General features: G+C 46.6%; 1 protein-coding gene across 1 annotated transcript in view; it reads right to left on the minus strand.

Annotated features, from left to right (window-relative positions):
• Positions 1-26,737, minus strand: part of PTH2R (parathyroid hormone 2 receptor) — a 1,009,699-nt gene that overhangs the window by 328,457 nt on the left and 654,505 nt on the right. The window contains exon 8 of the mRNA XM_073633425.1: positions 6,848-6,908. Within this exon, the coding sequence (XP_073489526.1) occupies positions 6,848-6,908 (61 nt within the window). The remainder of the gene's footprint in view (positions 1-6,847; positions 6,909-26,737) is intronic.

Consider the following 26,737-nt stretch of genomic DNA (forward strand, 5'->3'; position numbering starts at 1 on the left):
CTAACGGCTCCTCCCTGCCTCCTCAGACACCTGAGAAGCCCGATCGCCACACAATCGCTCTGGAGCCGGCATGGACTGCTATTTACGTCCACCGAAGTCGGCGGCTTCCACACCAACGGCCGCAAAGATGGCGCCGGCCCGCCACACAGCACAAGGCACAGCAGAAGTTTCCAGCGTTGCTGATCCTCCGCTACAGACAGCAGATGATCACACCATGCCGCCCTTCTCACCACCCAGTGACCTTTCGCCCTGTCTTCCTAGATCTCTGGCTGCATCACCAGACAGAGAAGACACCCTGCACAGCCCAGCGCTCCCAGCTTCACCCACAGCTCCTATCCCATCCAGCGCTCTGAGCTTCAGCCCAGGAGACATGGAGGAACAGAGGCAACTAACCATGCACCAGAACGCAGTGAGCACACTATATTGTACACAGCAAGCACAGGGTCTCCCTCTCCATGCCTCCTCTGAACAAAGACTGTGGGATTTCCTGCAGTAGCTAGCCACAAGAACTGACCTAGAATCAATTGTTCAGAGGATGGAGACAGCCTTAAAGGGAGAAATACAATCTATCAGACAGGATGCAGTGGTGCTGGACTCCCGTGTCACTGTAGTAGAGCAGGAGCAGATCACTGTGTCACAATCTGTGCAAACCCTACAGACATCCCAAGCCGAACTTACTGACCAAATCATACAGCTGCACCTACTTCAGGACAACTTGGAAAATTGCAGCCGCAGGCAGAACATCAGGCTAAGGGGCTTACCCGAAAGTGTTCCAAACTCAGAATTGCGCTCATCAGTGGTTAATGTCTTCAACCGTTACCTAGACCGCCCGCCAGACTCTGAGATCATCATTGACAGAGTTCATAGGACCCTGGGCCCTAGATCGGATACATCTGATAGACCAAGAGACATCCTATGCTGTTTACACTCCTTCAGCCTTAAAGAGAATATATTACAGCAGGCTTGGAGGGTGGGAGTCCTGGAATTTGATGGTGCAGCTGTCCACCTTCTGCCAGATGTTTCCAGAAAAACCCTCCTTATGCGACGATCGCTCAAACCTCTCCTGGATGGTCTAGGGGAGAAAGGTCTGACGTACAAGTGGGGGCACCCGTTTCACCTTATAGTTCGTAAGGGTCCAGATACCTTCTCTCTGCGCCACCCTTCGGAGCTCCCAGACCTCTTCTCCTTTGCCGACATGGAACCCTTCCCAGTGCCCAACTGGCTGCTGACAGTTATTGCCAGAGATCCAATGCGCCAAGCTCTCCCGGGTAGACCACAAAGGGCCCACTACAGTCGCCGTGGCCGAGGGAACCACTCTCAAGCTAGACGGGCGGGAAACTCTCGCTCACAACCCCCGAATGCAGAAGCGTTGGGCTGAACCTTCACACGCAAATTGCTGACACGCACCCAGATCAGTTTTGCCTTATTTTTCTTTTTTTTTTTTTTTCTCAGGTTGAACTTTGAGTTTAAATTACTTCTCGGTTGCTTGATGACATGTCAGGAACATTATGTGTAAGGCTCACAAAATAGAGGCCCTCCAGCTTGACATTCAGCACACACTGGCCCACGAACGAAAATAGGCCTCCCCTAGGCATCGATCATCCCACATAATAGTTGGCTTGTTTCTAATGTGACAAACCCAGTACTACGCTTGGTACCTTCAACTCGGACCCATTGCCCTCAAAGTACAACTGGAACAATGCTTCCTAGCCTACACGCAAGAGCAATTTCTCTCCCTTTTTTTTTTTTTTTTTTTTTGTTGACCACGCCCAGAGTATTGGAATAATGAGGTGGCTCTGACTGCCTAATGATGAAAATGTAGACATAACATTGTATTATTTGCCATAGAGACTATACGTATTCATGTTCCCTATGATGATAAATATATAAATCTGTATATAACTAGGGATATCTATATCCTAACGAGGGGTTTTCTTCCTTTTTTTTTTTGTGCAAATGTGAGCAGGTAACTGTTTCTTCAACTAACACCTTACACTTTTTACAGGTTGTACACCATGGCTAAAGTCTTTTTTGGGTTCCGCTGAGATGCCGTGGCCCTGATGTCTAGATTTGGGCGCTGTGCGGCTCCGGGGTTGGGACGCGGGACCTGTGCTGTCCTAGTTTAAGTTTTAAGTTTAGTTTTAGTTTTAAGTTTTTTTTTTTTTTTTTTCCCAGCCGGGTAACAATAAAGGTGCCTTAATGGCTGACCACAAAGGCTGCGGGGGCCCATATGGCCGGGGCCCGGAACTCAGCTGTGCCTTACCACTCCCCGCACTAGGCACACTCTGCCCAGGTGGCAGTAGTTTCTCTCTGCGGAGTTTACATTTTGGACTACTAGATCTCTTCTCTTCTTACCTTTCTTCTTCTTTCTCTTGTCAATCTTCCCCCTTTTTTTTTTTTTTCTCACTCACATCTACCTTCACCCATTTCCCTCCCCTCCTCTCCTCCCCTCCCTGTGCACCCCGGGAGTTAACGCAAGTTGACCTGGACCTGGACAACATGACTGTCAGAATCCTCTCATGGAACATAAAGGGGCTGAACTCCCCGGAGAAGCGTACTAGCTGTCTCGCCGAGCTCTGGAGGCAAAGAGCGCATATTGCATTCCTCCAAGAGACTCACTTTAGGGCAGACAGGATACCTAAACTAATTAACAAACACTTCCCAACGGCCTATCACAGTCCGTCTTTGTCCTCTAAATCAAAAGGGACGAGTATACTAATTTCTAAATCCCTCCAATGGCAATTCCTCGAGGAGTTCCGTGATCAGGAGGGTAGGTTCCTCCTCATAAAAGGAAAAATTTGTTCTCAGACCTTCACTCTCGCGAACATCTACCTTCCAAATTCAAATGCCCTCCCCATCCTTGAGGCTTTCTTATCCACTCTCGACTCCTTCCTTGAGGGAACACTTGTCCTAGGTGGGGATTTCAACCTAACATTGGACCCCCATAAAGACTCCTCCTCGAACCTGTCTTCCCTCCCTAGGGGAACCCGACTTCGCCTAAAAGATCTTTTACACTCACACCAACTAATCGAAATCTGGAGAATAATGCACCCTCAAGAACAGGACTACACCTTCTATTCCACCGTTCATGGGTCTTACTCCAGAATCAACCTTTTTTTCTTAAAACACTCAGCCATCCCCATGGTCACCAAGACGGACATAGGTCATATAGCACTTTCCGATCACGCTCCAATTCTGTTGGAGATGTCTATTTCACAAGCATCCCCCAGGACATCTACGTGGCGACTTAACGAGACGCTCCTAAAAGACCCAGAGATTGCCGCTGACGTCCTTCGGGAACTCAAGTCATACCTTTCTGTCAATAAAGATTCTGTAGACATTGTATGGTCAGCACATAAGTGTGTCATTGGAGGCATACTAATCAAACACGGTCATGCGGCCAAACAACGTCGTGTTAAAACCTTGACTGACCTCTTAACGCAACTTCACACTTTGGAACGTCAACATAAGAGTCGGCCCGATAGTGCTACCGAGACGGAACTTGTCCGTCTTCGGGAAGCTATACGAGACCATTCCATGTACGAGGCGAAACATGTACTACTAAAGGCCCGGCGTTCTTTTTACGAATACGGCGATAAATGTGGTCGGCTATTGGCCCACGCCATACGTGCGAAGCACTCTCAGACATACGTGCCCGCTCTTCTCTCATCATCGGGCTCCAGAGTCCATTCGTCCCCGGAGCTGGCGGATACCTTCCGTACTTTTTACTACAAGCTGTATAATTTGGATCCAATTCCCACCCCTCAGTTGCTACCCCAAAAAACCCTAGACATTTGCAAATATCTTCAAGAGACTGACCTTCCTACGCTGACGACTGAAGAGCGAGTAGACTTGTCCAAACCTATTACCATGGAAGAATTTGCAGCCGCAATAGCTGACACCCAGCCCGGTAAGGCCCCTGGACCGGATGGTTTTACCCTCCCATATTACAAACTATACCTGGACACTTTGGCACCTTCATTTCTTGCAGCCTTTAATTCTGTGCTAGACGGACACAATCTCCCCGCTGACATACTGAACGCATCTATATCTGTGATCACTAAGCCGGGTAAAGACCCACTACTATGCGCCAATTACAGGCCCATTTCACTTCTGAATTGTGATATGAAACTTTTCACTAAAATCCTGGCCTCCCGGATGAATGCCTTATTACCACGTCTGGTCGGAATAGACCAAGTCGGTTTTATTCAAAATAGAGAGGCCAGGGACAACACCACCCGGACACTGAACATCATAGAAAAAGCGAAACGTTCCCGAATACCCTTACTGCTCCTTTCCACGGATGCCGAGAAGGCTTTTGACAGGGTGGATTGGACCTTCCTTCGGGAGACACTTACATTTGTGGGTATGCCAGATTCCATCCTGTCATGGATTTCGGCCATCTATGAGAATCCCACAGCGACTGTCCGGGTGAACGGCTTTGACTCCAGCCCTTTCTCTATCTCGAATGGCACCAGACAGGGCTGCCCCTGTCTCCAATGCTGTTCGTCCTCTCCCTGGAACCTTTTCTACGCCATATCAGAAGTAACCAGTCCATAAAAGGCATCCAATCGGATCAATGCCAACACAAAGTTGCGGCTTATGCCGACGACCTCTTGTTCTACATTACCGAGCCCCTCACCTCTCTACCCTCCTTGTTACAGGAGCTAAAACGTTATGGCACCCTTTCTAATTTTAAGGTCAACTTACAAAAATCAGAGGCCTTAAATGTATCCTTGTCAGATTCTACCATTTCTAACTTACGCCCCTTCTTTCCATTCAAATGGGCTGCCGCTCAATACAATATCTAGGAACAAAAATCTCTGCAAAACTACAAGACATTGTCACCCTCAACTTTCAGCCCCTTCTATCTACGCTCGCTGCTGATCTAGAGAGATGGAACTCTCTGGCCCTTTCCTGGTTCGGCCGCTGCAATATACTTAAAATGAATGCAATGCCCAGACTCCTGTACTTATTGCAGGCGCTGCCCGTTAAGATACCTCAAACATTTTTTCACGCCGTTCGCTCACTATTCATCAGATTCATCTGGCGTGGAAAACACCCACGTCTCGGCAGAACACTCCTATTAAGACCAAAGACTAAAGGCGGTCTCGGATTCCCAGATCCAGCTCTATACTATACCGCGGCACATATGACCAGAGTGGTGGACTGGTGCCGTCACAGTGATTTGAAGCTCTGGGTCTCGCTGGAGTGGGAGGCAGCCGGAGCCCCTCTGGCGGGACTACCTTGGGCTGGGAAAACTCCTGCCACCCACTTGACCACTCACCCACTGATTGGACCAACTCTTATGGAACTGAAGAGGTTTTTCCGTTTAGCCTCATTAAGAAACTTTCCATCCCCACTGACGCCACTTATTGGTCATCCGGATTTTCTACCTGGCCTCACTGACCCGTCCTTTCGATTGCAAGCCCCACAGGGGCTCATGAGGGCCTCCACGCTCCTGCGGTCCTCCGGTTGGCCAGCTACAGAGAGCCTGCTCTCAGGTCGGGCTCCACTTCGGTTGGACCACTGGAGGATAAATCAATTATCACACTTCCTTGGCTCACTGCCCAAACCAAACCACTTTGTCAGAGAGCTCCACTCTTTTGAGGAGCTCTGTTTGGGTGAGGGACCGATTCGGAGATCCTTATCAGCCTCCTACAAATCCCTCTTGGACCTGCACGCCACAGAGGATCCCCATTCTTAGCAAAATGGGAGAGAGACTTGCAAGTCACCTTCACAGAACCCCAAAAAGAACGCATACTCTTTTTCGCACAGAAATCCTCTATGTGCAGCAAATACCAAGAGACCACATATAAAATAGTGACGCGCTGGTACAGGACCCCTTCAGTGTTAGCCAAGATATTTCCTTTACAATCTGACCGCTGCTGGCATTGTAACCTACATCCAGGCACTCTAATACATATTTTCTGGGACTGCCCTGCTCTGAAAACTTTTTGGCAGCCGGTGCTTAAGCTCATACAGAAACTCACGGATATCTCCCTTCAGGATAATCCAGCTGCGGTTCTTCTTAACCTTACTCCCCTATCAAAGAAACGTTACCACAAATCCCTCCTCAAGCATCTCCTTAACGCAGCCCGGGCTAGCATTCCACCTCTTTGGAAGCAACAGTCTGCGCCAACGGTGGCCCAATGGTTTGCGAGGGTGAAGGACATTCAGCAGATGGAGGATCTGACCTCTGCGTTGCGGGACAGGTCAGAGGAACATAAGTCCAGATGGTTTCATTGGAACCTTTTTCGCTTCTCCGACGAGTTCCACCAATACCTGTCAGGGTCCATCGTCTAGGATTCCCATGGACAGTTCAGCATTACCGAATTTGGCTCCCCGGGGGCAAACGTCTGTTCCCTCCTCCCCCCCCCCCTCCCAGGAGTGTTGTTTAATTTTTAATTATTTATCTTTTATCTCTCTTTCTTCTTCTCTTTCCTCAGTCTTCTCTCTCTAACTTTACTATTTCTCTCTCTATAAAAAAAAGATATAAAAAGTGATGGGCACAGATGTTTAAGTTTACATTATATTAGACTTCGGCGAGTGGTATCTTAGTCTAACTGAATAATGACCTTCACTCACATTTAACTGTTAAGTTTCTGACTGTTATACTTGACGAGTTCATTACAGTTTAAATGCAATGCGAAGCTACCGTTATATTTGTATCTGTGTCATATCTTTACATAAAAAATTTAAAAAAAAAAAAAAAAACCCAAAACAAGTATGTTATGTCCATAACCAATCCCAAGGTCTGAAGAATGTTAAGAGACCGGCAGCTGATTAGTGGCTTATTCATTTTCTTACAAAGAATATAGCTATAATAGCTTCTATATTAGCTTACCTTGCATCTGCTACCGTCACCCGTACTACTGACCACATTATTACAAATACAGCTGGAAAACCTAGAAAGACAAAAATAATAATGTTATTATTGATTAGTTACCTTTCAACATCAACTAGACAGCTTTTATACTTCCTATTGTAGCTTTTAGATATGTATATACAGGCATACCCAACTTTTAAGTACACAATGGGACCAGAGCATGTATGTAAAACGAAAATGTACTCAAAGTGAAGCAATACCTTTTTCACTTCTCAATGCATGTACTCCATTGCAGTAGTCATTTACAGGCATAACTGATTATCTAGGCAAGCTGGCCGACCTCAAAATCAGATATGTTGTAGTCCTGGGTCCCCTCTTGGTGCTCCGCAAGTTTGGTGTCCCTGTCACTTATGGTGCAGGAGCAGTGCCATGTCAAGCTGACCAAGATTTCCCATAGACTCCAATGTTAAATGTTAAAAACCGGTCGCAGTGCAATGTCAAGCTATACTCCCGGGTATGTCCATACTAGCAAATGTACATAAAGTGAGGGTACGTAAAGCAGGGTGTGCCTGTATAGTAAATGAGTTTAATGATGGTTACATCATAAAGTAACTTCAATACATTAATATATCTAACAGGCTTATTATTATAGGTAGGTAAATGACAAGGGTTGGCTTTCATTTAAAGTGTATAGCTATACATTCATTAAAGTGGTTGCAAAGGCTGAAGTATTTTTTGACTTTAACAGAAAAGAAAGAGGGCGCACCAACCTGCGCCCTCTTTCTTTTCTGTTTTTTTTAGCTTGAATACCCATTGTTCAAATGAGGGCTGCAAGACGCTAGGCATTACTTCTATAGGTGGCTGCACCACATATCCAGTTCATGGACACCTGAGCGCAGGAGAGGTCTTTTTTCTTGTATTTTTTTACTTTAATGCATTCCCTGCTTCAAGATAAAAAAATGTTTTTTGATCAGCTGCCCCCCTAAATACTTACCTGAGCCCTATCTTGTTCCAGCGCTGTCCTCGAGAGCAGCAGCGCTGCCCTCTCTCCTCGTGACACGAAGCAGCAGTGAGAGCCATTAGTATTGCTGCTGTTAATCAAATGCAGTGACGGGGAAGTAGGGGGTAGAGCTGCACTGTGTGTGTCAATAGCCGCACACAACACAGCTCGGGATCGAGCCTGCACATGTGCCCCCATAGCAAGCGGCTTGCCACAGGGGAAAACATACAAGAGGAGGAGCCAAGAGTGGCGACAGTGGACCCCAGAAGAGGCAGATCAGAGCTGCTCTGGTGAAAAAAAGAACTTGAAGCTTTACAATCACTTTAACTTTTAAAACTGATGTGCACATGGGGAGTTATTTACTAAAAGCAAATCCACTTTGCACTACAAGTGCACTTGAAATTGCACTTGCAGTGCACTGGTAAGTGCAGTCTCTGTAGATCTGAGGAGGACATGCAAGGAAAATAAAAAACAGCATTTTAGCTTGCACTTGATTAGATGATAAAATTAGCAGAGCTTCCCCTCATTTCAGATCTACACCTCAGATTGCACTTGCATTGCACTTGTAGTGAAAAGTGGATTAGCCTTTAGTAAATAACCCCCATGATGTAGCAATGGTCCGTTTTTTATAATAAATATATGTTATAGATAGAAGCATGACAACAGTATCAGGATAGATGCAGGCATTAATGCTAGTTCTACTGTTTTATTTAAAATTGAGTTCATTATTTATTTACAACTACGGAACTTGGCTGCACAGCCTGATCAGCCTGATCAGCTTTAGAGCTGGTTGCAGTTTCACATGTTAAAACTCATGCATCACTGCAATGTATAGTAACACACCGTACATGTGTTTTTTGTGTTGCAATTCTCTGCGATAAAAAAAAAATGCAGCCTTCATTTAGAAGGTTTTTTTTTTTAATTACATAGCGAAATGCATCAAGGATACATGTGTTTTAGCAGTAGCAGACCCATTTTCTAAGTTCAGTTTAAAGCTGAACTCCAGGAATTCAGCCAATCTGTAAAATGTGCTGGCATACTATGAGTTAGGTCCAACAAGGTGTATGCCACCTCATGGAATTATATCTTTAATTTACATGTGACAGTTTTATGGAACTCTGGAAGTACCGCTATCGCTACACTCCTGGAGCTCTAACAGGAGAGACGCTCCTTTCTAATACAGATAGGGGTTGATTTACTGAAGGTAAATAGGCTGTGCACTTTGCAAAATGCAGTTGCCCTCTGCAAGAGCAGTTGCTCCATAGCTTAGTTAATGAGCAGAAGCTCGGCTGACTTCCATCATCCAATCATGTGCATGCATTTTATTTTCCTTGCACATGATTGGGTACTCTTTGCAAAGTGAAGATTTACCTCATTTACTAAGCTCTACAGCAACGGCACTTGCAGAGGATAACTGCACTTTCCAAAGTGCACAGTCTATTTTCCTTTAGTAAATCAACCCCAAAATCTCTTCCCACCCTTCCCCTCTGCTGCCTATTCAGCCCCTTTGAGTTTTGTGAATAAGTTCACATAACACAAAGCATTCTGTGATTGGGCAGGAGGAGAGAAGGGTCAGGCACAGTGGCTGCTTGATCTAAGACCAAAAGGTCCAGCGCTGGCACTGAAAGTATAGCAAAAGCTATGCTTCTGGTACTCTGTAAATTGTGAAATAAAGAGTTAAGTCCATGAGGTGGTATGCACCTTGTTGGACTTAACCCCTAGTAATTCAGTAATTGTTTTTTGGAAGTGGTAAGATTCAGCAAATAGAACATGAAAATATCTGATTAGATTGTTGCATTCAGTGCTATGTATGGATCTAGAGGAGACTCACAAAGCACTTTAATGGCACACCACTCTACAGACTGTGACATGTCATACATGGATGTTGTGCTACAATAATGAGCGGTTTATCTGGCCATACTCCTGTGCTTTTGCACATATTAATGCTGTGAACTTGCTTTTCTATGCTTATTGAATTGTGCACTTTGTTCTCAGCATATACTCTCCATGCCTATGCTTTGCTGCTTATGCTTACTAACCACCTCTTTGGCTTTGAGGCTGAAATAATGTTTTCTTACTGCATGGTATGCATTTCATGCAGCTTGCTTTGCTTTGCTCAACAGGACTGCTGATACTGTCTGCATGCATCTACAGAGTGGATTTTGTGTAAATTTACCGCATAAAGCAACCTGTCCTATAAATGCAATTTTGCATATCTATGTAAGAAATATTCATTTGAGGAGACTGATGCTATGTCATAAGGTTTTGCTCACTGGATGCATAATATATCATGCAGAGCCCTAGCATTATGGTTATTCTGGATTGCACTTCATCTACAAATATACAACTTTTTATTTAGTTGATCAACACATGTGGATTACATTTTAGCAATTTTACACCTTGGTATTCAGCAATCCAAGGGAGACTATATTGAGGGCAATGGGAAGATGATTTGTAACCTGTCTGTACAAGCTTTTTTTTTTATAGTGGTCATTGTGCATGGTGATACTTCTATAATTCAAATTGGAAATACTTATTATTGAGTATATACTGTGTATGATAAACTATAAAGTATGAATATTTATAAGATAAACATTTGGCATGAACTTATTTCAAATCATTGTTTGCTGCGTTAGAACGATACAATTTTTACAAAGACATATTTAAAGCGGAGTTCCACCCAGAAATGGAACTTCTGCTGATCAGATTCCCCCCCCCCTATGGTGTCACATTTTGCACCTTTCAGGGGGGAGGGGGAGCAGAGACCTGTCAAATCCAGGTATTTGCTCCCAGTTCCGGTGAAAGAGTGCTGCACTTTGTGTGGCGAACTATGCCATGTCCAGCCCCTTCTCCTCCCCCCCGCTGTCTTCTGGGAGACACACAGGTCCCAGAAGACAGCAGGAACCACTCAGAACGAGCAGCGCAGTGGGGAACCAGGAGTGAAGTGAAAGTCTTCACTGCCTTGCATGGCTGGTGCAAGGATTTTTTGCCACTCTAGACGAAATCTCATTTTACCGACCCCCATTGGCTCCACCCCTGACTCCACCCCTTTTCCCTGTCCATGTATATGATGGGCTAGGGTACTATACGGACACGCTAGGGTAGTATATGGACAGGCTAGGATACTATACGGACAGGTTTGGTTAGTATATGGATAGGCTAACTATCCAACTGCCTGTCTATATGAGCAGACAAATACACTGACCATGCTTTATGGGCTCCTGGTAAAAATAATAATAAATGCACATTTTTTTAACTGCAAAAATATCTGCGCTTATAATTTTTTTACAAAGCTGAACTTGAACCTCCACACCTCAAATAACCCCCCCCCAAATCTATTCCCTTCTGTACCTCCCAAATCTGTTCCCCTCTGTACCCCCTCCTCCACACACACATTAGTTCTCCTCTGTACCCCCCCACACACATACATTAGTTTCCCTCTGTACCCCCTCCCCTCAAATCTGTTCCCATCTGTACCCCTTCCCCCCACACACATTAGTTCTCCTCTGTAACCCCCCCCCACACACATACATTAGTTTCCCTCTGTACCCCCTACCCCCAAATCTGTTCCCCTCTGTACCCCCTCCCCCACACACACACATTAGTTAGTTCCCCTCTGTACTCCCCTCAAATCTGTTCCCCTCTGTACCCCTTCCCCCCACACACATTAGTTCTCCTCTGTACCCCCCAAATCTGTTCCCCTCTGTACCCCCTCCCCCACACTCACATTAGTTCTGCTCTGTACCCCCCTAAATCTGTTCCCCTCTGTACCCCCCCACACACACACATAAGTTCCCCTCTGTACCCCCTCCCCCACACTCACATTAGTTCTCCTCTGTACCCCCCCTAAATCTGTTCCCCTCTGTACCCCCCCCACACACACATAAGTTCCCCTCTGTACCCCTCCCCCACACTCACATTAGTTCTCCTATGTACCCCCCAAATCTGTTCCCCTCTGTACCCCCCAACACACACATAAGTTCCCCTCTGTACCCCCCCCCACACACACACACACATTAGTTCTCCTCTGTACCCCCCCAAATCTGTTCCCATCTGTACCTCCCCACACACACACACATTAGTTCCCCTCTGTACCCTCACAAATCTGTTACCTTCAGTACCCCCTCCCCCACACTCACATTAGTTCTCCTCTGTACCCCCCTAAATCTTTTCTCCTCTGTACCCCCCCCACACACAGAAGTTCCCCTCTGTACCCCCTCCCCCACACTCACATTAGTTCTCCTCTGTACCCCCCTACATCTGTTCCCCTCTGTACCCCCCCACACACACACATAAGTTCCCATCTGTACCCCCTCCCCCACACTCACATTAGTTCTCCTCTGTACCCCCCCTAAATCTGTTCCCCTCTGTACCCCCCCACACACACACATAAGTTCCCCTCTGTACCCCCTCCCCCACACTCACATTAGTTCTCCTATGTACCCCCCCAAATCTGTTCCCCTCTGTACCCCCCCACACACAAACACATAAGTTCACCTCTGTACCCCCTCCCCCCACACACATTAGTTCTCCTCTGTACCCCCCAATCTGTTCCCCTCTGTACCCCCTCCCCCCACACATACACATTAGTTTTCCTCTGTACCCCCCCCCCAAATCTGTTCCCATCTGTACCCCCCAACACACACACACACACATTAGTTCCCCTCTGTACCCTCACAAATCTGTTCCCCTCTGCACCCCCTCCCCCACACTCACATTAGTTCTCCTCTGTACCCCCCTAAATCTGTTCCCCTTTGTACCCCCCCACACACACACATAAGTTCCCCTCTGTACCCCCTCCCCCACACTCACATTAGTTCTCCTCTGTACACCCCCTAAATCTGTTCCCCTCTGTACCCCCCCCACACACACATAAGTTCCCCTCTGTACCCCCTCCCCCCACACACATTAGTTCTCCTCTGTACCCCCCAATCTGTTCCCCTCTGTACCCCCCCACACACACACATTAGTTCTCCTCTGTACCCCCAAATCTGTTCCCCTCTGTACCCCTCCCACACACACATAAGTTCCCCTCTGTACCCCCTCCCCCACACTCACATTAGTTCTCCTCTGTACCCCCCCTAAATCTGTTCCCTTTTGTACCCCCCCCCACACACACACATAAGTTCCCCTCTGTACCCCCTCCCCCACACTCACATTAGTTCTCCTATGTACCCCCCAAATCTGTTCCCCTCTGTACCCCCCCCCACACACATAAGTTCCCCTCTGTACCCCCTCCCCCCACACACATTAGTTCTCCTCTGTACCTCCCAATCTGTTCCCCTCTGTACCCCCCCACACACAAACACATAAGTTCACCTCTGTACCCCCTCCCCCCACACACATTAGTTCTCCTCTGTACCCCCCAATCTGTTCCCCTCTGTACCCCCTCCCCCACACATACACATTAGTTCTCCTCTGTACCCCCCCAAATCTGTTCCCATCTGTACCCCCCAACACACACACACACACACACACATTAGTTCCCCTCTGTACCCTCACAAATCTGTTCCCCTCTGCACCCCCTCCCCCACACTCACATTAGTTCTCCTCTGTACCCCCCTAAATTTGTTCCCCTTTGTACCCCCCCACACACACATAAGTTCCCCTCTGTACCCCCTCCCCCACACTGACATTAGTTCTCCTCTGTACACCCCCTAAATCTGTTCCCCTCTGTACCCCCCCACACACACACACATAAGTTCCACTCTGTACCCCCTCCCCCCACACACATTAGTTCTCCTCTGTACCCCCCAATCTGTTCCCCTCTGTACCCCCCCCCACACACACATTAGTTCTCCTCTGTACCCCCAAATCTGTTCCCCTCTGTACCCCTCCCACACACACATAAGTTCCCCTCTGTACCCCCTCCCCCACACTCACATTAGTTCTCCTCTGTACCCCCCTAAATTTGTTCCCCTTTGTACCCCCCCACACACACACATAAGTTCCCCTCTGTACCCCCTCCCCCACACTCACATTAGTTCTCCTATGTACCCCCCAAATCTGTTCCCCTCTGTACCCCCCCCACACACACATAAGTTCCCCTCTGTACCCCCTCCCCCCCCACACACATTAGTTCTCCTCTGTACCTCCCAATCTGTTCCCCTCTGTACCCCCCCCCCCACACACACACACACATTAGTTCTCCTCTGTACCCCCCAAATCTGTTCCCATCTGTACCCCCTCCCCCCCACACATACACATTAGTTCTCCTCTGTACCCCCCCAAATCTGTTCCCATCTGTACCCTCCAACACACACACACACACACACACACATTAGTTCCCCTCTGTACCCTCACAAATCTGTTCCCCTCTGTACCCCCTCCCCCACACTCACATTAGTTCTCCTCTGTACCCCCCTAAATCTGTTCCCCTTTGTACCCCCCCACACACACATAAGTTCCCCTCTGTACCCCCTCCCCCACACTCACATTAGTTCTCCTCTGTACACCCCCTAAATCTGTTCCCCTCTGTACCCCCCCCCCACACACACACACACACATAAGTTCCCCTCTGTACCCCCTCCCCCCACACACATTAGTTCTCCTCTGTACCCCCAAATCTGTTCCCCTCTGTACCCCCTCACACACACATAAGTTCCCCTCTGTACCCCTCCCCCACACTCACATTAGTTCTCCTCTGTACCCCCCCCCCCAAATCTGTTCCCCTCTGTACTCCCCCCACACACACACATAAGTTCCCCTCTGTACCCCCTCCCCCACACTCACATTAGTTCTCCTATGTACCCCCCAAATCTGTTCCCCTCTGTACCCCCCCACACACACATAAGTTCCCCTCTGTACCCCCTCCCCCCACACACATTAGTTCTCCTCTGTACCCCCCAATCTGTTCCCCTCTGTACCCCCCCCCACACACACACATTAGTTCTCCTCTGTACCCCCCCAAATCTGTTCCCATCTGTACCTCCCCACACACACACACATTAGTTCCCCTCTGTACCCTCACAAATCTGTTCCCCTCAGTACCCCCTCCCCCACACTCACATTAGTTCTCCTCTGTACCCCCCTAAATCTGTTCCCCTCTGTACCCCCCCACACACATAAGTTCCCCTCTGTACCCCCTTCCCCACACTCACATTAGTTCTCCTCTGTACCCCCCTACATCTGTTCCCCTCTGTACCCCCCACACACACACACGTAAGTTCCCCTCTGTACCCCCTCCCCCACACTCACATTAGTTCTCCTCTGTACCCCCCTAAATCTGTTCCCCTCTGTACCCCCCACACACACACACACACACACACATAAGTTCCCCTCTGTACCCCCTCCCCCACACTCACATTAGTTCTCCTATGTACCCCCCCAAATCTGTTCCCCTCTGTACCCCCCCACACACAAACACATAAGTTCCCCTCTGTACCCCCTCCCCCCACACACATTAGTTCTCCTCTGTACCCCCCCAATCTGTTCCCCTCTGTACCCCCTCCCCCCACACACACACATTAGTTCTCCTCTGTACCTCCCCAAATCTGTTCCCATCTGTACCCCCCAACACACACACACACACACACACATTAGTTCCCCTCTGTACCCTCACAAATCTGTTCCCCTCTGTACCCCCTCCCCCACACTCACATTAGTTCTCCTCTGTACCCCTCTAAATCTGTTCCCCTTTGTACCCCCCCACACACACATAAGTTCCCCTCTGTACCCCCTCCCCCACACTCACATTAGTTCTCCTCTGTACACCTCCTAAATCTGTTCCCCGCTGTACCCCCCCCCACACACACACACACACACATAAGTTCCCCTCTGTAACCCCTCCCCCCACACACATTAGTTCTCCTCTGTACCCCCCAATCTGTTCCCCTCTGTACCCCCCCACACACACACACATTATTTCTCCTCTGTACCCCCAAATCTGTTCCCCTCTGTACCCCCTCCCCCACATTAGTTCTCCTCTGTACCCCCCAATCTGTTCCCCTCTGTACCCCCCACACACACACATTAGATTCCCTCTGTACCCCTCCCCCTAAATCTGTTCCGATCTTTACCCCCCCACACACACACATTAGTTCCCCTCTGTACCCACCTCCCCCAAATCTGTTCCCCTCTGTACCCCTCCCCCCCACACACACATTAGCTCTCCTCTGTACCCCCCAAATCTGTTCATCTCTGTACCCCCCACACACAGACACATTAGTTCCCCTCTGTACCCCCCGAATCTGTTCCCCTCTGTACCCCCTTCCTCACACAGACACATTAGTTTTCCTCTGTACCCCCCAAAATCTGTTCCCCTCTGTACCCCCCCCCACACACACACATTAGTTCTCCTCTGTACCCCCCCCCCCCCCACACACACACACACATTAGTTCTCCTCTGTACCTCCTCAAATCTGTTCCCCTCTGTAACCCCCCACACACACATTAGTTCTCCTCTGTACCCCCCAAATCTGTTCCCCTCTGTACCCCCAAACACATTAGTTTTCCTCTGTACCCCCCAAATGTGTTCCCCTCTTTAACCCCTCATTCATACACATTAGTTCTTCTCTGTTAACCCCCCAATCTGTTCCCCTCTGTACCCCCCACACACACATTCATTTTCCTCTGTACCCCCCAAATCTGTTCACCTCTGTACCCCCACACACATTAGTTCTCCTCTGTACCTCCCCCACACACACACACATTAGTTCTCCTCTGTACCCCCCAAATCTGTTCCCCTTTGTACCACACACACACACACACATTAGTTCCCCTCTGTACCCCCCAAATCTGTTCCCCTCTGTACCCCCCCATACACACATTAATTCCCTCTGTACCCCTCCTCCAAATCTGTTCCCATCTTTACCCCCTCCATCCCACATACACACACACATTAGTTCCCCTCTATACCCACCTCCCCAAAATCTGTTCCTCTCTGTACCCCCCCCCCCACACACACACATTAGTTCTCCTCTGTACCCCCAAAATCTGTTCACCTCTGTACCCCCACTCACACACTAGTTCTCTTCTGTACCCCCCAAATCTGTACCCCCTCACCCACATAGACACATTAGTTCTCCTCTGTACCCCCAAATCTGTTCCCCTCTGCACCCCCCCACACACAATAATTCCCTCTGTACCGCCTCCCCCCAAATCTGTTCCCATCTTTACCCCCTCCTCACACACACACACACACACACACACATTAGTTCCCCTCTGTACCCACCTCCCCCAAATCTGTTACCCTCTGTACCCCTCACCCACACACATACACACATATTAGTTCTCTTTTGTACCCCCCCAATCTGTTCACCTCTGTACCCCCCACAAACACACACACACACATATTAGTTCCCTTCTGTACCCCCCGAATCTGTTCCCCTCTGTACCCCCTCACCCACATAGATACATTAGTTCTCCTCTGTACCCCCCCAAATCTGTTCCTCTCTGTACCCCCCCCCACACACACACACATTAGTTCTCCTCTGTACCCCCCCACACACACACATATTAGTTCTCCTCTGTACCCTCCCAAATCTGTTCCCCTCTGTACCCCCCAAACACATTAGTTCTCCTCTGTACCCCACAAATCTGTTCCCCTCTTTACCCCTCACACATACACATTAGTTCTCCTCTGTAACCCCCCAATCTGTTCTCCTCTGTACCCATGGGCGTCCGCAGAACTTTTTTCAGGGGGGCATAATTGTAACCCCCCAATCTGTTCCCCTCTGTACCCCCCCACACACACACATATTAGTTCTCCTCTGTACCCTCCCAAATCTGTTCCCCTCTGTACCCCCCAAACACATTAGTTCTCCTCTGTACCCCACAAATCTGTTCCCCTCTTTACCCCTCACACATACACATTAGTTCTCCTCTGTAACCCCCCCAATCTGTTCTCCTCTGTACCCATGGGCGTCCGCAGAACTTTTTTCAGGGGGGCATAATTGTAAGAAAACCCATGCTCCGCTCCTTTTCGACAATGTCATGAAGGGTAAGGAGCTTAGTCATTATCACATAAAGCGCAGGCATGTGCCCACTATATGCAGCCTTACTGTGCCCATCAATTGCAGCCTCATTGTGCCCATCAAATGTGGCTTGTACAGTATGGAGGGTGTACAGTATGTGTATATAGAGGGGGTGGATGGTATTAGTATATGCAGAAAGGAAAGTGGGTGTATATAGCTGTATACAGGACAGATGATGTATATCTGCAGTCAGTGATGATGGAGGAATGTCTCTATATGTCTCAGCTGCACCCCTTAACTGTATATATGTCAGGCCCCCACACACACAGCTCTGCCCCCCTGTACACAAAAAACCTCCTCCCTTCAGTTGTACTCACAGCCCCCACTTGTAAAGTGATCTTCCTTCTCCCAAGTCCTGTTTCCACATGTCCCTGTGAAGATACAACAGGCAGCAAAGCAAACAGGAGGGGCACACTTACAGGAAGGAGCCAGAGGTGGCAGTAAAGAGCTCTGTAAGCTCAATGACACCGATCTGCAGCAGCTGTGGAGCCGACTCGCACAAACACAGAGAGCCAGCACAGCTACAGACGCGGCCGCGGTGGACCCTTGCTGATTCCGGGGGGGGTCACTTGCCCCCCCCTTGCCCCTACCTGTGGACGTCCATGTCTGTACCCCCCTAAATCTGTTCCCCTCTGTACCCCCCCCACACACACACACATTAGTTCTCCTCTGTACCCCCCAAATTGGTTCCCCTCTGTACCCCCCGCACACACACACATTAGTTATCCTCTGTACGTACCCCCCAGATCTGTTCCCCTCTGTACACAATACCATGCAACTGCAGTGGTGGCTTCACCTCAAGGAGAGTGGCGCTGCTGCCTCTCCTCCCACCACAGATCCCCGACGGTCCAGGAAGAGGGAGGGGAAATCGCAGCAAGCCCAGACTTAACATGCAGGGCTTTCATCTCATCTGCCCCAGGCCGCTTCCAAGTATCATGCAGCACTAGTGGCCGGCTGCTCTGTGTCCCGGCTCTCTCCCCTCCTCTTCTCACTGCCGCTGCTAGGGCGGCATTGCAGGCTAGAGATAGAGTGGTCCCGGAGAGCTCTAAAAAATGCAGGCTGGCGGAACGGGGGATGGAGAGGTGGAATTGTCCGTGCACAGGGACAAGGGAGTCCAGGGATGTCTTCACAGGCGCATTTTACCGGCCCTAGCCTGGTGCCTATGCTGTCTTATGGATGGCGACACTGCCCCGGAAGGTATTTTACAAATTCAAATGCCCAGCGAGTGGCTGGGGATCCGGATTTTTGCCCCTCCTACCCTGGCACCCTAGGCAGCCACCTGACCTGCCTATTGCTAGCGCTGGCCCTGCTACCTGGTTCCCTTACCAGGAATGGTGGTAGCAGTCCCCGTGAGTCATTCCGAAGATCGGCTTCGGGTGCCGACATCGCGGGCTCCCCGCACAGGTAAGTGTCCATATATTAAAAGTCAACAGCTACACTATTTATATTACTGCTGATTTTTTTCCCAGGCAGAACTCCACTTTAGGCTGTAGGATCCTGTTGCTATTTAATTTAAAATGTTTTTTTTTCTTTCAGTGGTTTTGGTAATACAAGGTGTATATGCATTTTAGAATATGAATGTTATATAAATTATATATTTTGTGACTATTGATGTGCCAGTCGTAATCCCAGTCCTTTAATGGTTTGTTCCCTTTTGGTGTCTTTTTTTCAAATTGGACAAAAATAAAATTTACATATTACTTACATTTTAACAAAAACAATATTTGTGCGCTTAACAAGGACTGCTGCATCTAAACCACAAATCCAGGCAGGATGTGCAGCAAACTACAATAAAACAATATTCCAAAGTACGCTGTCCTTATACAAATTAATACATCTCATAAGAAAACTTATAATAAACTCATCTTATATTAACCCCTTCATGCTAAGGGTAAAAAAATCTAAATGCCTAAGCCTAATTGTGTCACGTGTTAGTAAAACCATACAAAATTATCACAACTACTTTGTACTTCCAGGTGGATTATACCTTGTTTTTTTTTCAAGACAAATTAGGCTTTCATTTGGTGATAAATGGTAATGGATATGTCCTGAATTTTTATTTTTTATTATCAAATGAAGACTGGCTCAAAATAGTAACAAAAAATCCCTTTTTAAAAATATAACTGTATATTTGATACTACTATAACCTAAATAAAAATAGGAGTGCAGCGCTGGATAATAAACCAATAATAAAAAAAAGTGTATAATGTGTATGATTACAATGTATACAATAAATCTATAATATATCATATGTGAACATAATCAAATACATAAACCATCCAGTAAAAAATAGTCCATATGTGATTACTCCATTAACAAAAATATGTGCATTTAAACACAAAATGTGACAATAAAAAGTTAATGAGTGAAAGTATCCAAACGAATAAATTCCCACTACAAAACCCTGGGTTTATGTTTTCCACCACTCCTGCTGCCCGTCACCTTACACGCGTGCGTGTGTACGTACCCCTGATGATGTCAGTTGTGACGAAACGGTCATAGGGTTGTCACGTATACATGCACTGCGCATGCGCGATTTGTTTTTACAGATACGAACTAAGCTTTTTTACCTTCATCCTTGCAAGGAACGTTTTTATGTATTGGAAATTTTGATATTCTATCAACTATCTAGTTCTATAACTATCAAAGGAATCTCTGCACTATTGGGGTCTCTTTTTTTCCCCCGATTGGAAAATCCACTGAACGCTGTGGAAGTGTTCATCTATCGGTGTACAGCGTTTGTCACCTGTGAGGGTGCCATGTCAGCTGGTCACCTGTGAGGGAAGTCCGTGAGATCTCAGGAGTGTTCCTGTTGTTTCTACTAAGCCTGATTTGACCCCCCTGATTAAGGGCGGTCGCAGAACTTTTTATTGTCACATTGTGTGTTTAAATGCACGTATTTTTGTTAATGAAGTAATCACATATGGACTATTTTTTACTGGATAGTTTATGTATTTGATTATGTTCACATATGATATATTATAGATTTATTGTATACATTGTAATCATACACATTATACACTTTTTTATTATTGGCTTATTATCCGGTGCTGCACTCCCATTTTAATTTATATCTTTCGTGCCCTATATCGGGGTTATAGTGCTTAGCTGCAGGATATCCTTCACGGTTCCCCTTTTTTTAAATAACTTTTTAAAATAATTTTTTTCATAAACATCACACACCTAGCGCAATTCTTTCTTTTTAATTTACTACTATAACCTACCACCAAAGAACAACCTACAATAAATTCTCCTGCTCCTGACAATCGAAGCGATACCACATATGTGTATGTTAGTTGTTGCTTGTACCCCTTAGTACAGCCCAGAAATAATAGTGCGCGTTTCGCTTTTTTTTAATCCTACCTAAAACACACTGACGCTGACACTAACGGACAATGATACTAGTTAAAAAAAAATAATCCTGTCCAGATAATACTGACCCTGACCTTGATCCAACACTAACCCTGGCACTGTCCTAGATCAAACCTTGATCTAGGTATTTTTTTAATCTTCTGTTTATTTTTTTTTTATTTTTTTTATTTTTAATTATTATGATTATTTTTATTTTTTTATTTTTTTCTTCACACACTTCTCTTTTCTATCTCTGCAAGGACAGAGGAAGATGCAATGTATCTCTCCCGTCCATTTATAGAAACAGAAAACACAGGAGTGGGCTTCACAGTGACTAATCACTGTGATAGCCAATCAAAGGCTATCACAGCAATCAGGTGACCAGGAATTTGCCGTTCTGGGTCCCAATCATTAGAACTGGGACCGGGGCTCTCTGTGCTGGGAGATGCGCAAATATGTGGCCCCACGGAAAAAAGCCCAGTCCAATGGGGCTGCATATTTGCTAACGGTCAGTGTGAAGGCATTAACAGATCCATATATATCAAATCCATATATAATGTGCAAATATTGTGCAAAATTGTTCAAAAATTATAGTGCAAATGTATGTTAAAGTGCAAAAAGTTCTCAGTTCCAAAACATTAGCATTTCTTCTCTCTTATGCCCCGTACACACGGTCGGATTTTCCGACGCAAAATGTGCGATCGGAGCGTGTTGTCGGAAATTCCGACCATGCATGGGCTCCATCGGATTTTCCGACACACAAAGTTTGAGAGCAGGCTATAAATTTTCCGACAACAAAATCCGATCACGTCAATTCCGACCGTGTGTGGCCAATTCCGACGCACAAAGTGCCACCCATGCTCAGAAGAAATTCCGAGACGGAACAGCTCGGTCTGGTAAAATTAGCGTTTGGAATGGATAGAGCACTTTCGTCAATACAGCGCACTCTCTTCTTCTTTATAATGCAGGAAGAACGAAGTGGTTTTGCTGCTGATATTCACACATACTTCTCACAAACTTATTTCTTTATTATTTATCGTGATTCCCTCAATATATTATGATTTGTCACATCTGACCAAAAATCTATATCATTTTTTTTTGTGTTTTTTTTTTTTTTTTTTTTCAAGCCTGATGTGATTTTTTTTTATTTTTGGTCTTTTGGTTGGAAGGCGGAGGGGAGGAATCTGCGATTCTGTCAGGCTCCTACTGGGCCCAGGCTTCTCTTGGCTGCCACTTAGCCCCGCCTCCTCCTGGTTACCACTAACCCCCGCCTCCTTCTGGCTGCCTCATTCCACAGCCTCCTCCTGTGTGGCACATTCCAGAGCCTCGTCCTGGCTGAGGTCTTCCTGTGTATGAAAAAGGGACATAGTTTTAGTTTTTTTATTCATCAATCACACACAATTTTCACCTCATGATTGTTGCAAATGTTGAATGTTAACAAATATAACAGACTATCATTCTGAGACCAGCATTTTCATTCTGGTCCCAATTATTTTTGCCCACTACTGTCTATTGATATGTAAAACACTTTATTAAATCAGCAATTAGTGATCAATAATAAAATCTAGTAAACATAATTTATTTGTTGACCAGAAATCTGTAGAAGAATGCTATACCTGGCTCAAGCTGGGCTCCTCCACTTCTTCCTGGCTGGAAGTCCCAGGTTGGACATCGGAAGCCTCAGCTGGGTGGAAGATAGGGTGGAAGGAAGAGTGGAAGGAAGAGTGGAGAGGGATTCCCTGACTCCAGTCTGGTCTGACAGAAATCGCAGTCTCTCATAGTACCACAGCCTGGGGACATAAACCTCATCTGCTGCTGCTCCTGATCTCTGGGAATCCGTGACCTTCTTGCGCTCCCTAAGAAAAGTGCTCCTCAGGCCACCAATTTTGGTTTTTAAATAGGGGATGGTTGCCGTGGGGACCACCGGTGTCACCAACTCCAGCAGTTTCTCCAGCGCTGCCTGCCTATTTTGTTTATGATTATAATGCGGGTGTTTGACCTGCCACAGACAGGGCAGCTCCCTATATTTGTCCATGAACAGGGGGGAGGAAGTTGTGGTCATTGAAGCCATCCATTTTATCTGCAAGACACAACACGAGACAAACCCTAATGTCAGACAAAACTCTCCTAATCTTGTTACAATATAGGCCTCAATCTAGAAGCAGTATAGGCCCAAGATTAGATCTTACCTTCGTTATCACGATCGGCGCCTCCGATACTCCTTCCTCTGCTCACAGATCGTACGTACAACGCACGCGTGTTACGCTTTCTAGACACCGCACATGCGTGAAACTCCACCCGCGACGTTCTTTCTAGTCTATTCCCCGCCCCTTCTTGTTCGGCACAGTGGGGGGAAGAGCACATGGCGGAGACACAGCAGGTGCGTGCTAATTACAGCAATGAGGAGGAGGAAAGCCCGGAGCCTGAAACGTCCCGATCCAGAAGGAGACGATTTAAGGCATCAAATATGTCCTTTGGGGAGATGTTGGAGATGGTGGACATCCTGAAGAAGGCCGAGTATGACGGGAAGTATGGACCTTACCCCAACCCCAATGTCCGAAAGGCCAAGATCATGACGAAAGTGGTCAAAAGTCTGCACCGGAATTTCGGGGTACGATGATCGAAAGATCAGCTCAGGAAGCGGTGGTCGGACCTCAAATTAAGGGAGCATGAGCAGTACAGAAGGATCAGGAGAATGCTGCAAAAAGGTAAGTAGTTGTCCTGTGTTCCTATTCTTTATGTTTATTACGTTCGTGCTGCTCCATGTGCTTTTCTTAACTGTTGTCCAGTTTAAAATGGCAACTTTCATGTTCATGGGCACATTATTCGTTCGTGTAAAACATTGTTCGTTCGGCCTAGAAAACACCATTGTTTTGGCCATATGCATTTGCCAACATTTTTTATGGCCTACTTGTCTTAAAATAATTTGGTTGTGTAGATGGGTTTGTAACTAGAATGAAATGCAAACTAAATTCTGTGTAAGGAGAGGACACTCAGCAGCAGTTTTCACATCTGGACGCTGGAGCACTAGTGTGGGACAAAAGAGCACCCTTTTTATTAGGGGGCCCACACAGGTGCTCCAGCATATACTATAGGGATGTCTATAGTATATAGTATAGTATTGAAGCTTGACAAAGGACAATAAAAATTCTACATCTTGGAACTCTGCCAAAACAGACAATTGTATCCCACTTCCAAGCAATGATTTATATTTCTATTTCTGCCATCAAATATCTGTGTGCTAAGTATACCTATTTTTTTTACATAGGGGATAAAACACTCGGAGGACACCCCTCATCCGAGGAGATCAGAGACCCCCCACCTCATGAAGAAGTGGAGACCCACCAAAGCCAACAGGAGGAGGAGGAGGAAGGAGACGTGGTGGAACTAGTCACCACAACAGGTGAGTGTCTGTGACCACAGGCTCAGGTAAGAGATGGATGCCGGCATATTTATAATACATGGTGTTTTTTTGTTTCTATCTTTTTAGGTGATTGTGATGTTGTGGATCCAGATCATTTCACCTCTGAAAGTGCCCAGATCCTGATTGGGGAGATCATGGGGTGTAATAGGGACTTGGAAAACATCCAGAAAACCATCAATGATGTTCAAAAAAAATTAAGAACATCATTGATGTTTTAGGGAGAGTTTAAAACCAATCAAAATCCCTTCCCTTTTTTTGTGCTTTTTGTGATCCTAAAAGTTAGACCATTTTTTTACATATTATAGAAAAGCCAAATTTTGAAGATGCACACAGTGTGTCAACATGTGCTATCTGCCATCACGGGAGATCAATGGACGCATTTTGGGGGTGCAACCCCTTCCTCAATAATAAAGTAGCTGGGAGGAAGGGGTTGCACCCACAAAACACATCCCTTGATCCCCCGTGATGGCAGGTAGCACATGTTGACATTCGGCAATTTGTGTGCATCTTCAAAATTTGGCTTTTCCAGGGGTGACTTCACCCCACCTGAACCCAATATCAAACACAGTTTGTAAATACTCATGTCTGATATTGCCTTCAAGTTCTACCAAATGTGAACTTTGTAAGTTTAAGATTTGTGTCTTTCTTGTTGGTTTTAAACATGCCTGTTTTATCTTAAATGGACATTTCTACTTTTTCTAATGTGACCCCAAAAATTGTTATACAACAAACATGTTGGTTTGTTTTAAAAACCTTTTACAAATGCACATGTGATTGTGCTGGTATTAAAAAGATTGTTAATCAAGAATGTGTGGATTATTGTTTCAATACTCCAAAACTTTTGTTGTGCTCTAATTGGTGTTTTCAGTGACAATGGGGGTTATTTCCTAAGGGAAAATCCACTTTTCACTACAAGTGCAGTTTCAACTGCACTTGTAGTGCAAAGTGTCGTTGCCTTTAGTAAATAACACCCAACAGTGCTTTGTAATGTTACACAATCACGCCATTTTCAGGACTCACCACATTTCTGTCAGGGTCAGCTAAAAGAAACACGAGCAGTAAATGTCACCAAAGATTTTAGTAGTTAAAATGTTATTTTTATTTGAACAAGGTTTCAGACATTGTCTGGCATATTGATAGCCCCCCTACCCGCAAAGTATTCAAGGTATCTTAGACGGACATCACGGGCACTCAGGGGGGGCAAGCCAGGACGGCCACTTTCAAGCACCATCAGGGTTGGTTCATTTTGAATTCCAGCCTCAGGTCCAACTGAGCCAGCATAGTTGGCAGAATGTTGCCGTAAAAAGTTGTGGAGAACACAGCAAGCCAGGATAATACGATTCAGTGTATGGGTGTAAGAAATAGGCGGAACCGGCTGGCCATGATTCCAAACGTGTTCTCCACCACTCTTCTGGCTCTGGCCAGCTGGTAATTAAAAACCCTCTGGTCCAGGGTGAGGGTCCTCATCGGGAATGGCCGCATAAGATGGTCCCCCAGCGCAAACGCTTCATCCGCAATGAAGACGAATGGGAGTCCTTCCACATTGTCTTCTGGAGGTGGCAAGTCCAAGCTGCCATTCTGGAGACACCTGTAGAACTCCGTCTGGGCGATGACTCCACCATAGGACATCCGGCCATTCTTCCCCACGTCCACATACAGGAACTCGTAAGTAGCCGACACCACCGCCAACATCACAATACTATTGAACCCCTTATAGTTGAAATAGTATGACCCCGAGTTGGGTGGTGGGACGATGTGGACGTGTTTCCCATCAATTGCCCCTCCGCAGTTAGGAAAGTCCCACCGCTGGGCAAAGTGGGAGGCCATAGTCTGCCATTCCTGTGGGTTGGAAGGAAACTGTGGAGTCAAACAAGAAAAAAAAAATTAGTCATTTTGCACATAAACAGGGAAAGCAGATTAGACACAAACATTCATGGCCAACATCAAGATAACATTTATTTGAGGGAGTTTTTAAAGACCAAAGTATAAGGTACACCTATCAGATCCCCCCCCCCCATCATGGGCCATTTCTAACATTATAGGGGGGAGGGGGGAGCTTTTGGACAGGTAACCCTCTCCACTTCATTGAGAGAGGAATGCCTAGATAATGGGTATTACTTTGGCCAGCTCCTCCTTACTTTACACTATTGGCAGCCCAC

The sequence above is a fragment of the Aquarana catesbeiana genome, linkage group LG06 (assembly GCF_042186555.1).
Source record: "Aquarana catesbeiana isolate 2022-GZ linkage group LG06, ASM4218655v1, whole genome shotgun sequence".
Lineage (NCBI taxonomy): Eukaryota > Metazoa > Chordata > Amphibia > Anura > Ranidae > Aquarana > Aquarana catesbeiana.